Genomic DNA, 11,687 nt, shown 5'->3' on the forward strand with positions numbered 1-11,687 from the left:
TGACAGCCTTCATTAGAGCAAAGGGAATGAAGTCTTGGTTCTCCCACTTACAGGCTGTGGGAGCTGAGAAAAATGACATCCCTCTCCTGTTTATTCACTGGATACCAGAATAGGGATGCACAAATAAATGAGACAAATGATAGAAATTATTCAATATTTTTAAAAACACCCATCCAAATAGTTATCATGGAGAAATCCAAATTTTGTTGGACTTCTTGACTATTATTTAGCAGTTATATATTATTTTACTTTGAATTAGCTAGGGGAAGAACAGGACCTATTTAGTGTTAGGGCTCCTAAAGTCTTTCATCTGGCCTGCAGTTGGGCATAATAAGGCTTTTGGAGGTTAGAGTAGGGAGAACGTATGTTAAAGCACTCGATGCACCGTGAGTTGGCACCCAGTAAAAGCATGTGCATAAAATGAAACGTATACTTCTATTGCTTTCTCTTCCTCCCCAGCATTTTTCATTCATTTTTTTCACTCACGTATGGCTGGGAGCTCTGAATGAAGGCTGCAATAAGTTCTTAAGTTTTTTAAAACACCGTCTGTAGGCACGTGGTATTCTGCTTGGAGTTTTCTGTGAGCTCAGCGAACAGCAGAGTCAGAGATCAAGAATTGTTTATTGCCCTTTCTTTGTGCAGGTTATTGAGGAGTCAAGGCCAAGTTATCAGCTTTGAAACCACGCACATGGTGCCTGAGAGAATGCTGGCAAAAACCTATGCTCCCCACATGGGCACACTTTATCTCTGTGTATAAGGAACACAGATCTTTTAGTCACTGACAGAAATTGCCAAAAAGATATTTGAATTGGACATGTTTCACTTGCCTCTTGAGGTGCATTGATCACACCAATGTCATATCCAAACTGGAAGGAACCCAGTGCAGCAGTGAAGACAGTGAAAACCAAGGTCCTGGTGATCTGTGGGGAATGAAACACAGGGCAATTTCAGTTACCTACCATCCTGTCAGTCTGCAGCTTGGACTTCTGACAGGCTCCACAGGCTGGTTCTTGCTCCTTGATACTCATTCACGGTGTGCCCTATGCTCCCAACAGGGGTCATTCATACAGGAATGCAAGAGCCATCCAGCAAGGGCCCTACACTGCTAAAGCCGAGAAAAGTTTGGGACAATTTCTTCCAAGAGAAGAACCAAACATCCTTTTCCATACATGTATTTAAGATTCAAAATCACGACTGAAGACTAGAATTGCTGCTGACCGAAGGAAACCACCATGATAAAAACAGTCAATCTCTATCATTTGGAGAGGTAAAAAAGATACCAGAAACAAAGAGATAGGGAGGTCTCCTGGGCATTGCTATGGTACAAAAACACCTCAAAATTCATACAAGAGGCATCAGCCAGGCTTTATCAAGACCACATCAATATCCAGGTAAGGATAATTTCCAAGATTTGCAACTAGTTGAACCTAGAGTTATGGATTGAAGGATGTTATTTTCTTTCCAACTCCATGTAGCTACAAAACTCAGTGTAGAAAGGGACAGAATATTCATTCCCTTCAACTCATAATTACATATCTAACCATCTTAGAGAAATCATATGATACATATAGAATCTCATATCAGGATATTTGATGCAGCACTGTGTGTGTGTGTGTGTGTGTGTGTGTGTGTGTGTGTGTGTTAGCAAAAATCGTAGATAGAACCAAAATGTCATTCAATGGAAAATGGCCAGATAGATTCAAATACATCATAATACACACCACATGTTATGTTGCAGCTAAAAAGAGTAATGTGATCATTTTGTACTTATTGTGAAGTGAAAAAGGAAGCTGTGTAATCTCATTAATTTTTTGGAAAGGCTTAAACTTGAGCATTCTTTGATTTGTACATGCCGTATGTAAGTCACAGAATATTTTCTTGAAGAACAAATAACAAAAGGATGACCATTGAGTAGGAATGTGAGACTAGAGAAGGGGGATAAATAAGCATTTTTCTTTTATTTATATTATCCAACATTTTATAAGGAAATAATTTCCTGTATAGTTGCATAATTTAAATGTTTAAATAAATAACATGGGATATTGTAGAAACTTCATTGAACAAATGAACGATTCATAGCAACATAATTCCAGTTCCCATTCTGATGTTTAGGGAGTATGTGACCCAAACCACTTTTCCTATAGGATCTTCAGTTTTTCTCTAAGTAGGGGCATGGTTGTAAATCCCTACTCCAGCATGAAAAGTAGCTTATTAACCAAGTCCCCTTATTCCCTAATAAAGCTAGAGATCAGAAATTCCAGTCTCATCATCAACAAAGTGTTATCACAGAACCAGTCTGAGGGCCCTTGAAGTTATGGAATCTAGGGGTTCTAAAACGAGACCCTCATTGGAGATCTTGTTATAGGTGTCGCTTCCTGGGATTCACCCCAGACCGTCTATTGGATTGGAATCTCTGCAGTGAGAATTGGAAATCTGTAGGTTCTCTTTTCACTAATTCAGAATTAATTTCAGGTGGTACCTCTGTAGGATTTTTTTTTTTCTTCCCAGCAACGTCCTTCCTGAAAGGACTTAAAACTTTCTCCAAAGATATGATGATATTATATTATCCTAAAAGAAGCATATATATCCTATACCCATATATATCCTGAAAGAAGCATATATACCATATAAAATACATTATATATTGATAGAAATCATATATGCATATACATAATAAAATAATTACAAATATATTCAAAGTATGTTCACTGTAAAATGTACCTGTATGCACGTCTGTGTGCGTGCACATACACACACACACACACACAATATGTTACATGGTATGGGATTACCAGAGATTTTGAATATTATCCTTTAATATGTAACTAGATACCTAATGCCTAGTGCCTCAGGCAACCAAAGCTAAAATGGGTTTCATTTATTTGGTTGGTTTCTCCTCAAATCCTTTTTTCCCTTCAGCTGTTTCCAAGGACAAGGATTTTTATCTTTTCATTTTATTTGTAGGAAGTAACCATTATCAGCAGTGAGGGGACCAGGGGGCACCTTGACAAGGCTTCCACCCACTTCCCTGATAGTCTCCATCACTACAATCTAGACAATCCAATATTAGGTGCAATGGAAACACAACTTCAAGGCCTAAAACTGAATATTTCTGCCTGCTGCATGCCTATTTATTGCTCTATGTGATCGTTTCTTTTAACTCTGTCAGTTTTCTCTTGTTCCTATAACAGATAACACAAGTTTGTTATCTTACAGTTCTTGTAGGTCAGAAGTCTAGTACAAGTCTCACCAGACTAAAATTAACATGTCGGCAGGCCGTGTTCCTTTCTGGAGGCTGTCGGGGGAAAATTTGGTTTGATGGTAGAATTCTTTTTTTTTATAATAATTTTTTATTATGTTAGTCACCATACATACATCCCAAGTTTTTGATGTAAAGTTCCATGATTCTGATGGTAGAATTCTGTTCCTCATGGCTGTAGGACCAAGATCTGTGTTTTTGTGCTGGCTGTAAAGTGAGGGCCGTTCCCAGCTTTAGAAGCCGCCACATTCCTTGGTTAGTGGTGCCCTTCCTCTATCTTCATAGCCAGAAATGGGCTGGCCAGGTCCTCACATTGCATCTCTCTGATCCTGACTACAGCCCAAAAAGTTCTTCCCTTTGAAGAATTTATGGGATTAGATTTGGCTGTCTGGATAATCCAGGTTAATCTTCCTACCTTAAGGTCCATAATCTTAATGACATTTGCAAAGTCCTTTTTGCCATTTAAGGTAACATAGTTACACATTCTGGAGACCGGGTAATGGACACTTCTCATGACAGCACCAATAGTATCCCTATTTTTTAGATAACTAGACTAGGTTACGGTCTCACAGCCAGTAACTTGTACAATAATAATTTAGATCCAAACCCTATGCTTTTAACTAATTGGTTATTTTGCATTTCTCATTGGTCAGAAACAGACATTCAAAAGTCAAAGCACATCTAAAAATCTAGGATCATAATCTTTCTAAATAAAAAAAAAATCTAAGAGCGCGCATATTCATAGAATTTGCTAAGTGTGATGCTGAAGCCAAATCACCAACACCCACCAGTTTCAAGTGCATTTTCCCACTGCCCACAATGCAAATCCCCTCCTTCCTCATCTACCCACAGAAAACTTTTGTGACGTTTCTGTACAAAAATGCAAAAGGGAAGAAGCTACTCAACTGCTCATCTGTAGCTCAGTTGGAGAAGAACCTCGTGGCCTTCCCATCACCAAGCCCAGGGCCATGATATATACTCACCCAGTTTCATCCCTGCATCTCCTTTTCTTCCTGTAGCAGACTGTCCAAGCACTTGGTGTCTTAGTGACTGCCCTTCCCACTCCATCCCTGGGCTTCTGCTCTCTGCTGGCTTTCTCTTCCTGCCCCCAACAGACAATCATATAGTCCTTTCTTCTTATTTTAATAATCCAACTAGTGACCATGGCAATGGTGAGCAGGGGTGCTATGGAAATGGAAGTTAGGGGTGAAGGTGGTGGCCGTAGCAGATTTGTTTCCCCGTAATCTCCATCGGACCTCCCCTGCCACTCCAAATACACACTCTAAGTCACAACAGTGTTAGCTGCTCCTACATTACTTTGATAAAAATGAACTTTAATTTTCAAAGACTGAAGTTCTCTGGAGCTCCTGTCTCATTACTTTCTAATCAAATTGTTCTAAGAGCTCCTGTCTCATTACTTTCTAATCAAATTATTATTATAGCAATTCTGGGGCTGCCCCTAAGACCAATTTCTCTTGTTGTAGAAATAACGGAAAAAGGAACTGTGAAGGAGATAGAGTCTTTAAACATTTAGAAATCTTAGAGTGTCCTTAAAGTCCTTGTCCTCTGGCCTTCCTGGCTTCTTTTTCAGAGTTGGCTTTGTGTTGCCATCCTGGGGGGCTGCAGTTTCCCCACTTTAACTTCCTAAGATAGAAATTTTACCTAGTTGGTCAGGTAAGGAACAATGTTATCAATTTTAAGAAGGTCGCTTGAATTCCCAACTCAAGTGATGATCCCAAATATAGAAGTCTCTGAAACTTTGATTGCATCCTTCCTTCCTTTTCTTTTCTTTTCCTTCCTTTCCTGCCCTTCCTTCCTTTTTCTTTTTTCTTTTCTTTTCTTTTCTTTTCTTTTCTTTTTTCTTTTCTTTTCTTCCCTCCCTCCTTCATTTGTTTCTTCCTTCCTTTCTTTCTTTTCTGTCTCCCTCTCTTTCTTTCTTTCTTTCTTTCTTTCTTTCTTTCTTTCTTTCTTTCTTTCTTCTTTCTCTTTTATTTTCAGGTTTAATTTCCCTCTCTGAACTTTACCTTAAACTGGCTCTTTGCTTTTCATCTTTTCTTTTTCTGTCATGAAATGAAAGAGATAACATTTACAGTCAATCTTCTATGTGTCTTGGTACTAGGCTTGGACGGAAAATTTTGTTTATGAGAGGGGAAATTTCTGAAGACTGCTAAGTCTGAATTAGCCCATCAATCCTATCCATTAATGTCCAAGGGGTTGACTCAAGGATAGGTACCTAGGAGCTAATGAAAACAGTGAGAACTTAGGATCTTACTTTGTCCGGGCTCTGGGTTCTAAATGGTTTGCCTGTTCTTTCAACAACTCTGTAGGTAGTAATTATTATTATCATGTAACATATGGAAAAACCAGTACACAAAGGTAAGGAACTTTTCCAAAGCCATATACCCACAAAGTGGCTGGAGATCTTCAAGCTTTGTCTCTCACCTCTTCATAGGCTACAAGATATTAAGCCTGTCTCTTAGAAAAAATATCTTCACTTAGAGCTTAACAATTTTAAGTTAGAGAAACTAGGTTCCACATCCAATGAAAGATATGCCACAGGATAAATGTGGGAGTACATAGAATGGGCAAGTGGCTGAGCCCTAACATAAAACAAAATGTGGTATTTATCTTGTGGCTTAGAAATCAGATGGGGTTTGTTAGAAAGAACAAATAGACTTGGAATTCAGAAAACCTAAAAGAGTACCAGCTAGGCCCTTAACATCCCTGAATCGGCTTCTTTGCCAAAAAAATGGGTATAATAATAGTTATTGCATGGGATTATCATAAAGATTAAATAAGATACATAATGTGTTCTTCCTATAAATAATGAAAGTGCTATAAAACAATTGCATCTTTAATCACATTAGCATATCATCTATCTCTCTTGTCAACCAACCACCTGTCAACTTTTCATACGTCACCAATAATCTTCACAACAATACTATAAAGTAAAAGAAATTATCCCCATTTTGGGGCGCCTGGGTGGCACAGCGGTTAAGCGGCTGCCTTTGGCTCAGGGCGTGTTCCCGGTGTTATGGGATCGAGCCCCACATCAGGCTCTTCAGCTATGGGCCTGCTTCTTCCTCTCCCACTCCCCCTGCTTGTGTTCCCCCTCTCGCTGGCTGTCTCTATCTCTGTCAAATAAATAAATAAAATCTTTAAAAAAAAAAAAAAAGAAATTACCCCCATTTTGCAGGTGAGGAAACCAGGGCTTATAGAAGATTTAGTAATATGCTAAATATCATACAGCTAGTAAGTAACAGATATTCTAGCATTCGAACCCAGAGCTGGTGTTCTTAAACTCCCATTTCTATCAACAAAGCAGATGTTCAGCAGTTACAGACTGACTAGGTAGGGAGGAGAAGCTGATGTCTTTCCTCCAAACTGCATGGCCCCAAATGCAAACCTAAAGGTGATCTTGCACCCAACTTTGGGAAGCTCCAGGGGCCTCTCAAGCCATAGAATTTTCATGCTGAAAGGGACCATAGAGAACAGAGGATTCTAATCTAAGTTCTTCATTTTTCACTCGAAGAAACTGAATTCAGGTCCTTTGAGTTATACAGTGCATTATTGGGCATATTCAGTGTAAGAACTCAGGTCTCCTAACCCTCAGTTCCATGCTTATCCAGGCAGATTTACAAAGCTGAAACATTGTGCTTTACATCAATTCTCAATATTTCTGGGTTCCATTATTAGGCAATTCCTTGGTTCTCAAGAAAAGTCCTACAACAATTTCTAAAGGGAATTTAGTGATAGTTCACAATGAAGCTTGAGTATTTAGTATGTGTCAGACACTGTGGAAAGCACAGTTCCTTCCCTTTTGCAATAGCTTATAAACTTCAGTTATTTGAACACTACCTTTATGATTTTTGCCAAATCTGCATACTATCTGTATAGTTATTAACTTAATATTTGTCTTTATATCATCTTTAAAATGCTAACTACTTTAGCTTTATCCTGGGCTATAATAGGAAATCATCAAGTCCTAGTTATTTTTAAAATACATCATATAAATACATAACTATTAACATTAAAATGTTTGTCACCTGTGTTTCTCAAATATTAGCTCATTTAAATACTCCCAGACTATAAAGAACTGTTGGAATCCCTGTATATTATGTTATATCCTCTTATTATATCCCAATATGTTCTTATTTTGTCACAATATAGAAAACCCAAGCTCAGTTAAATAACTTAACTTTGGTCTCACAGAAAGTGAGTAGCATCACCACACTCCAAATCCAAGCCTGGCGAACTGCAAAGTCCGCCTCCTAGCCTTGTCACTTACATGAAGAAATGCTCAGCAGAGTAAGTTACAACAGGTCAGAACTTGAGACATCCTGCTCTAACAGGTTTACCTACTTGTGTGATTGCGTGAAGGGGTGGGTACGTTTGTTTGGGGAAAACTTACAAGGGAACAACAGCACTATGACCTTTTTATATTTAAGTTTTTATTTTGGAAAGTATCATATCTACAGAGACGTTGAAAAAGTAGGGCAGTGAACACTCCATAACCTGTGTTCAGGAATGGTTAACATGTACATTTGTTTAACTTTCACTGTGTATGTGTGTACATGCACGGGTATGTATGTAGTGTGGTTGGAATCATTTGAAAATCAGTTGCAGATATTAGTGTCACTTCATTCCTAAATATTTAAGCATGTACTCACTAAGAATGAAGACATTCTTCTACATAATTGCAATACCATCATCATATCCAAGAATGCAATAGATATACTAATATTATCTAATATAACAGCCCATTTTCAAAATTTCCCAACTGTCCCCATATTGTCCCTTACAGCTGTTTTCTTCTTCACAGGATCTAAGATCACTTGTTGCACTTGGTTGTCAGTTCTTAGTCTCCTTTTATCTAAAACAGTCCTTCTACCTCTTGTTTTTCATTCATTGTCATTTTTGAAAATTTCAGACCAATTTTCATGGTTAGTTAGATTCAGGTTAAGCTACCCTGTTTTTTGCACATTCCTTCAGTAATACAGTTATGCAGAATCACTCGAGAGAAGTTACACAGGCTGTCAGAAAACAGAGCAAATATCCTTAAAATTCTGAATAAAATCCTAAATATGATATATGCTTTAGCAGCTAAATGTACTATCAGTTGGCCAAGAGAAGTAGCTTCGATCTATGGTAGCTACACCCAACACCCCCCCAACCCTCCCTATGGCCACCGACTTGAACAAATCCCCCTATTCTTTCCTCAAGCCGATTTAAAATGAACATAATGCTGCTTTACCTTATCTTCTGTCATTTTATCGGTTGAGAGTCCTCCTCTTACTTCCAAGTCCTGTGGTGAGTGTGGCACATGCAGCTGGCCAGCGCCTGCCTTCCTCAGCTTTCTACTAGTTATACATTAGAGGGGGAGGAGCAAGCAAGGACGCAGCCTGGCCATTTCCTTTAAAGTCCAAATCTAATCCTACAAAAGGCTGAATACTGAGGATAATCTAATCAATAAATGCTTCGCCTTAGTGACTTGTGGCTTCAGTGCTTGTGCACCAGCAAAAGAAAATGGGAGCAGGTCCCTCGGGCGTAAGTCACAAACCAGAGATGGTCACACTTTAACAGATGTTAAGTACACCAGTAACCAGGGACAGGTGAGAAAAGAAATCTTTGGGGTCTTTTGTAGAAGATGAGATGCTGGGTTGACATTTCATGTTGTGGGGGTGGCAAAGACAAGGGACATGGGAGGTGCTCTGCACTCTGCAGAGAACCGGTACTGTGGTGTTTGTGCCTTAGAGCTGGGCTGTGTGGCCAGAGGCCATTGGAGACTTGAGTGGTTTACCTGAATGAGCTTTGTTTGAATCTCAACGTTTTACTGGTGGTCTTACCTCAAGCAGTTGGCTCCCAGTGACTTTTCTGTGCCTTAGTTTTTTCACTGAATAAAATGAAAATAACAACACACTTTGTTTTGCTATATGGATTAAATGTGCTAGGAAAGTGGTTAACCCAGTGCGCAATAAGTGCTCAGCAAAATGTTCGTTGTTATTGTTTTTGCTATTATTACTATTGGTTTGGTGTATGTCAAGAGGTGCTTGTTGGAGTGTGGAGTTCTCAAATAAATCTGCTCATTTGGCTTGAGTCTGGGTACCCTTCTTTTATTTATTTATTCATTTTTTAAAGAGAGAGCAAGCAAGAAAGAGCCCAAGTTGGGGGGAGGGGCAGAGAGAGAGGGACAAGCAGACTCTCCACTGAGCAGGGAGCCCGATGTGGGGATGTGGGGCTGGATCCCAGGACTCTGGGATCATGACCTGAGCCAAAGGCAGAGGCTTAACCAACTGAGCCACCCAGGCACCCGAGTCTGTACCCTCTGTGTCCTCTATAATGTTCAGTCCCTGTGGGAGCCCAAACAGTATCAAAATCTGTTGAGCTTGAACTGTGTTTGGTGACTATTGTCACTGGTTCCACGCGGAGGCTCAGCCGGAACCAGTTCCCAGAGCAGATATATAACAGACAGTCCCCCAAACCAGGGCTGTTATGAAGAAGCAGACAGTGACAAAGTGACGAGGTAAAGGAGACTCTGATTTCATGTGTCTTTTATTTCACCACTGCCCTTTAATTTCTGTTACCTCTGCAGGGCAACCCAACTGAGTAAGTAATTCAGCTCAAACCACAACCTTGAGCCCAGCACAGTCCCAGGCTCTGAAATGCATGAGATAAGTAAGACACTTAGGAGTTCATAATGTATAAGAACAGAAAAATGGAATCACAAACACTCAATACAGTTTTTTTTTTTAAGTAGAAAAACACTAACGAATACTATTAGGGATAGTTAATCTTTATTGAGTTGTTGCTTGTGGCCAGGTGCTGCTCTCCGCATTTTGCATGGATTAACTCGTTCATCATAACGTAAGGCACTCTCCGTTATAGAGCTAAGCTTTGGGGAGCAAAGTTAGCCCAGTTAGCCCACACTGACGCTAGTGCAAAGCCAGCGCCCGGCTTTCTGCACCAGTTTCGGCCTGTGATGCGCCCGCCCACTTGTCAGAGCGTCTGCAATCTGGAGAGAATTTCTTAGCAATCATTTTCCAGTGACGGAAAATCCTAGCCCTGGGAGGACTGCTATCCACTGATACTGCAAGAAGTCTTTGGGTGACTGTGAAAAATGAGTTCCCTTCTGATTTTTACCAACCTTTGTTTTTCGAATCTTCCTTTTAAGAGACAGAATTGGGCTTGATCGCGGCGTGGGGTCAGGTGAGCCTTTAACTTCTCCTGCCGGGTCGGAGCTGCGCGTGCGTGCAGGGAGCTGTCCTTCTCTTCCTTGGGAGAGCGCTCTCGCTAACCCCGGGCACACGCGGGACCTTGAGCCACCCAGACCAGCTTCCTCTGGATTAGCCAGCACCTCTCTTGTTCTGTCCTTGCTCAGAAATGAGTAATCTGCACCATTTAGGGATGGGCTGGAACTATCTCCGGGGTGGGGGTGGAGGGAGTTAGCCACGGTGATTGCGTTGGTGGATTTTAGCCCCGGGAGGACTGCTATTCCTTTTCGGCCTCTCAGGAGAGTTTGCTTAAGCGCCCACAAGAGGAGCTGCGGGTCGGATTGCACCGAGGCATCTTTGCGTTTACCTGGCTGTGATAAAGTCAGGCTTTTTGTGTTTTGCTGTCGGGCTGCGGGCCGCTCAGAGAAGTGTTTCAGTGCTCAGAATCACCAAGAGATCCGGCTGGGTGGGGTGAAACCAGTTCTGCGTGGTTCTTCTTTCGGCTTCACAATTTAAACCCGTTAGATCAGATTTTGATTACATCTTGATCAGTCTTCGTAATAGATACCAATAGCTCTAGGTGGTGAGAGTTTCCAAGTATAGAAAAGAGCCCCTTCTTTTCTCATTATTATTCCTCCTTTCATTAACATGAGACTTTAGCTTATTTCTATAAAAGGGAAGAAAGAAAACCAGCTATCCCAGCATGCTGCATTCCTCTCTCATTGGGGCAGGTGCGGGTAATGCAAAGGCATCTCTGCGGAACCAAATCAAGTAAGTTCAAACTGGGCCAAGCTAGGAGCGCAAGGGAGTACTGGAAACTCCTTGTCCCTGAGGAAGTCCAGTGTATTTTAAGATTTCTGAGTCAGATTTGCCCTTATTGTAGCTTGTCTCTTCTCACCCTTTCTAGCTAACTCTCTGGTCCAAGCCACCAGTATCTCTCCTGTGAGTACCTGGCCTCCCTGTCCCCATTCTTACCCTTCAGTCCCTTTTGACCGAACACCAACAATGATTTAAAAATTAAACCAGACCATAAGCCCCTTTGCTTGAAAGTATCCAGAGGCTTCCCAGTCACCCTTAGAAGGAAACCCACATTCTTTACTACGCAGAAGAGGCATTCATTCCTTGACGCTGAGACCTTCTCCCCTACTCCTCTCCTCCTTGTCCGCTCAGCCCCACTGGCCTCAGACTTGTTTAATGAGTTCCAGGCTCAGCACCTT

General features: G+C 40.8%; 1 protein-coding gene and 1 long non-coding RNA gene across 8 annotated transcripts in view; one reads left to right on the top strand and one right to left on the bottom strand.

Moving 5' to 3' along the window:
• Positions 1 to 8,711, bottom strand: part of SLC2A2 (solute carrier family 2 member 2) — a 31,827-nt gene extending 23,116 nt beyond the window's left edge. The window contains exons 1-2 of the mRNA XM_026498643.4: positions 8,514 to 8,711; positions 828 to 920 (exon numbers count right to left, since the gene is read on the bottom strand). Coding sequence (XP_026354428.1) covers positions 828 to 920; positions 8,514 to 8,528 — 108 coding nt within the window. The 5' untranslated portion in view covers positions 8,529 to 8,711. The remainder of the gene's footprint in view (positions 1 to 827; positions 921 to 8,513) is intronic.
• The window catches only part of LOC113255122 (uncharacterized), a 29,040-nt gene continuing 25,952 nt past the window's right edge, over positions 8,600 to 11,687 (top strand). For 3 of the 7 annotated variants that reach the window (XR_007188695.2, XR_007188675.2, XR_008957243.1), the window contains exon 1: positions 10,335 to 10,465. This is a non-coding gene — a long non-coding RNA (uncharacterized LOC113255122). Of the gene's footprint in view, positions 8,872 to 10,334; positions 10,466 to 11,687 lie in introns of those variants that run through there. The other 4 variants (XR_007188678.2, XR_007188689.2, XR_007188674.2 and 1 more) reach the window with 4 other exon arrangements.

This window comes from Ursus arctos, unplaced genomic scaffold (assembly GCF_023065955.2).
Source record: "Ursus arctos isolate Adak ecotype North America unplaced genomic scaffold, UrsArc2.0 scaffold_4, whole genome shotgun sequence".
Lineage (NCBI taxonomy): Eukaryota > Metazoa > Chordata > Mammalia > Carnivora > Ursidae > Ursus > Ursus arctos.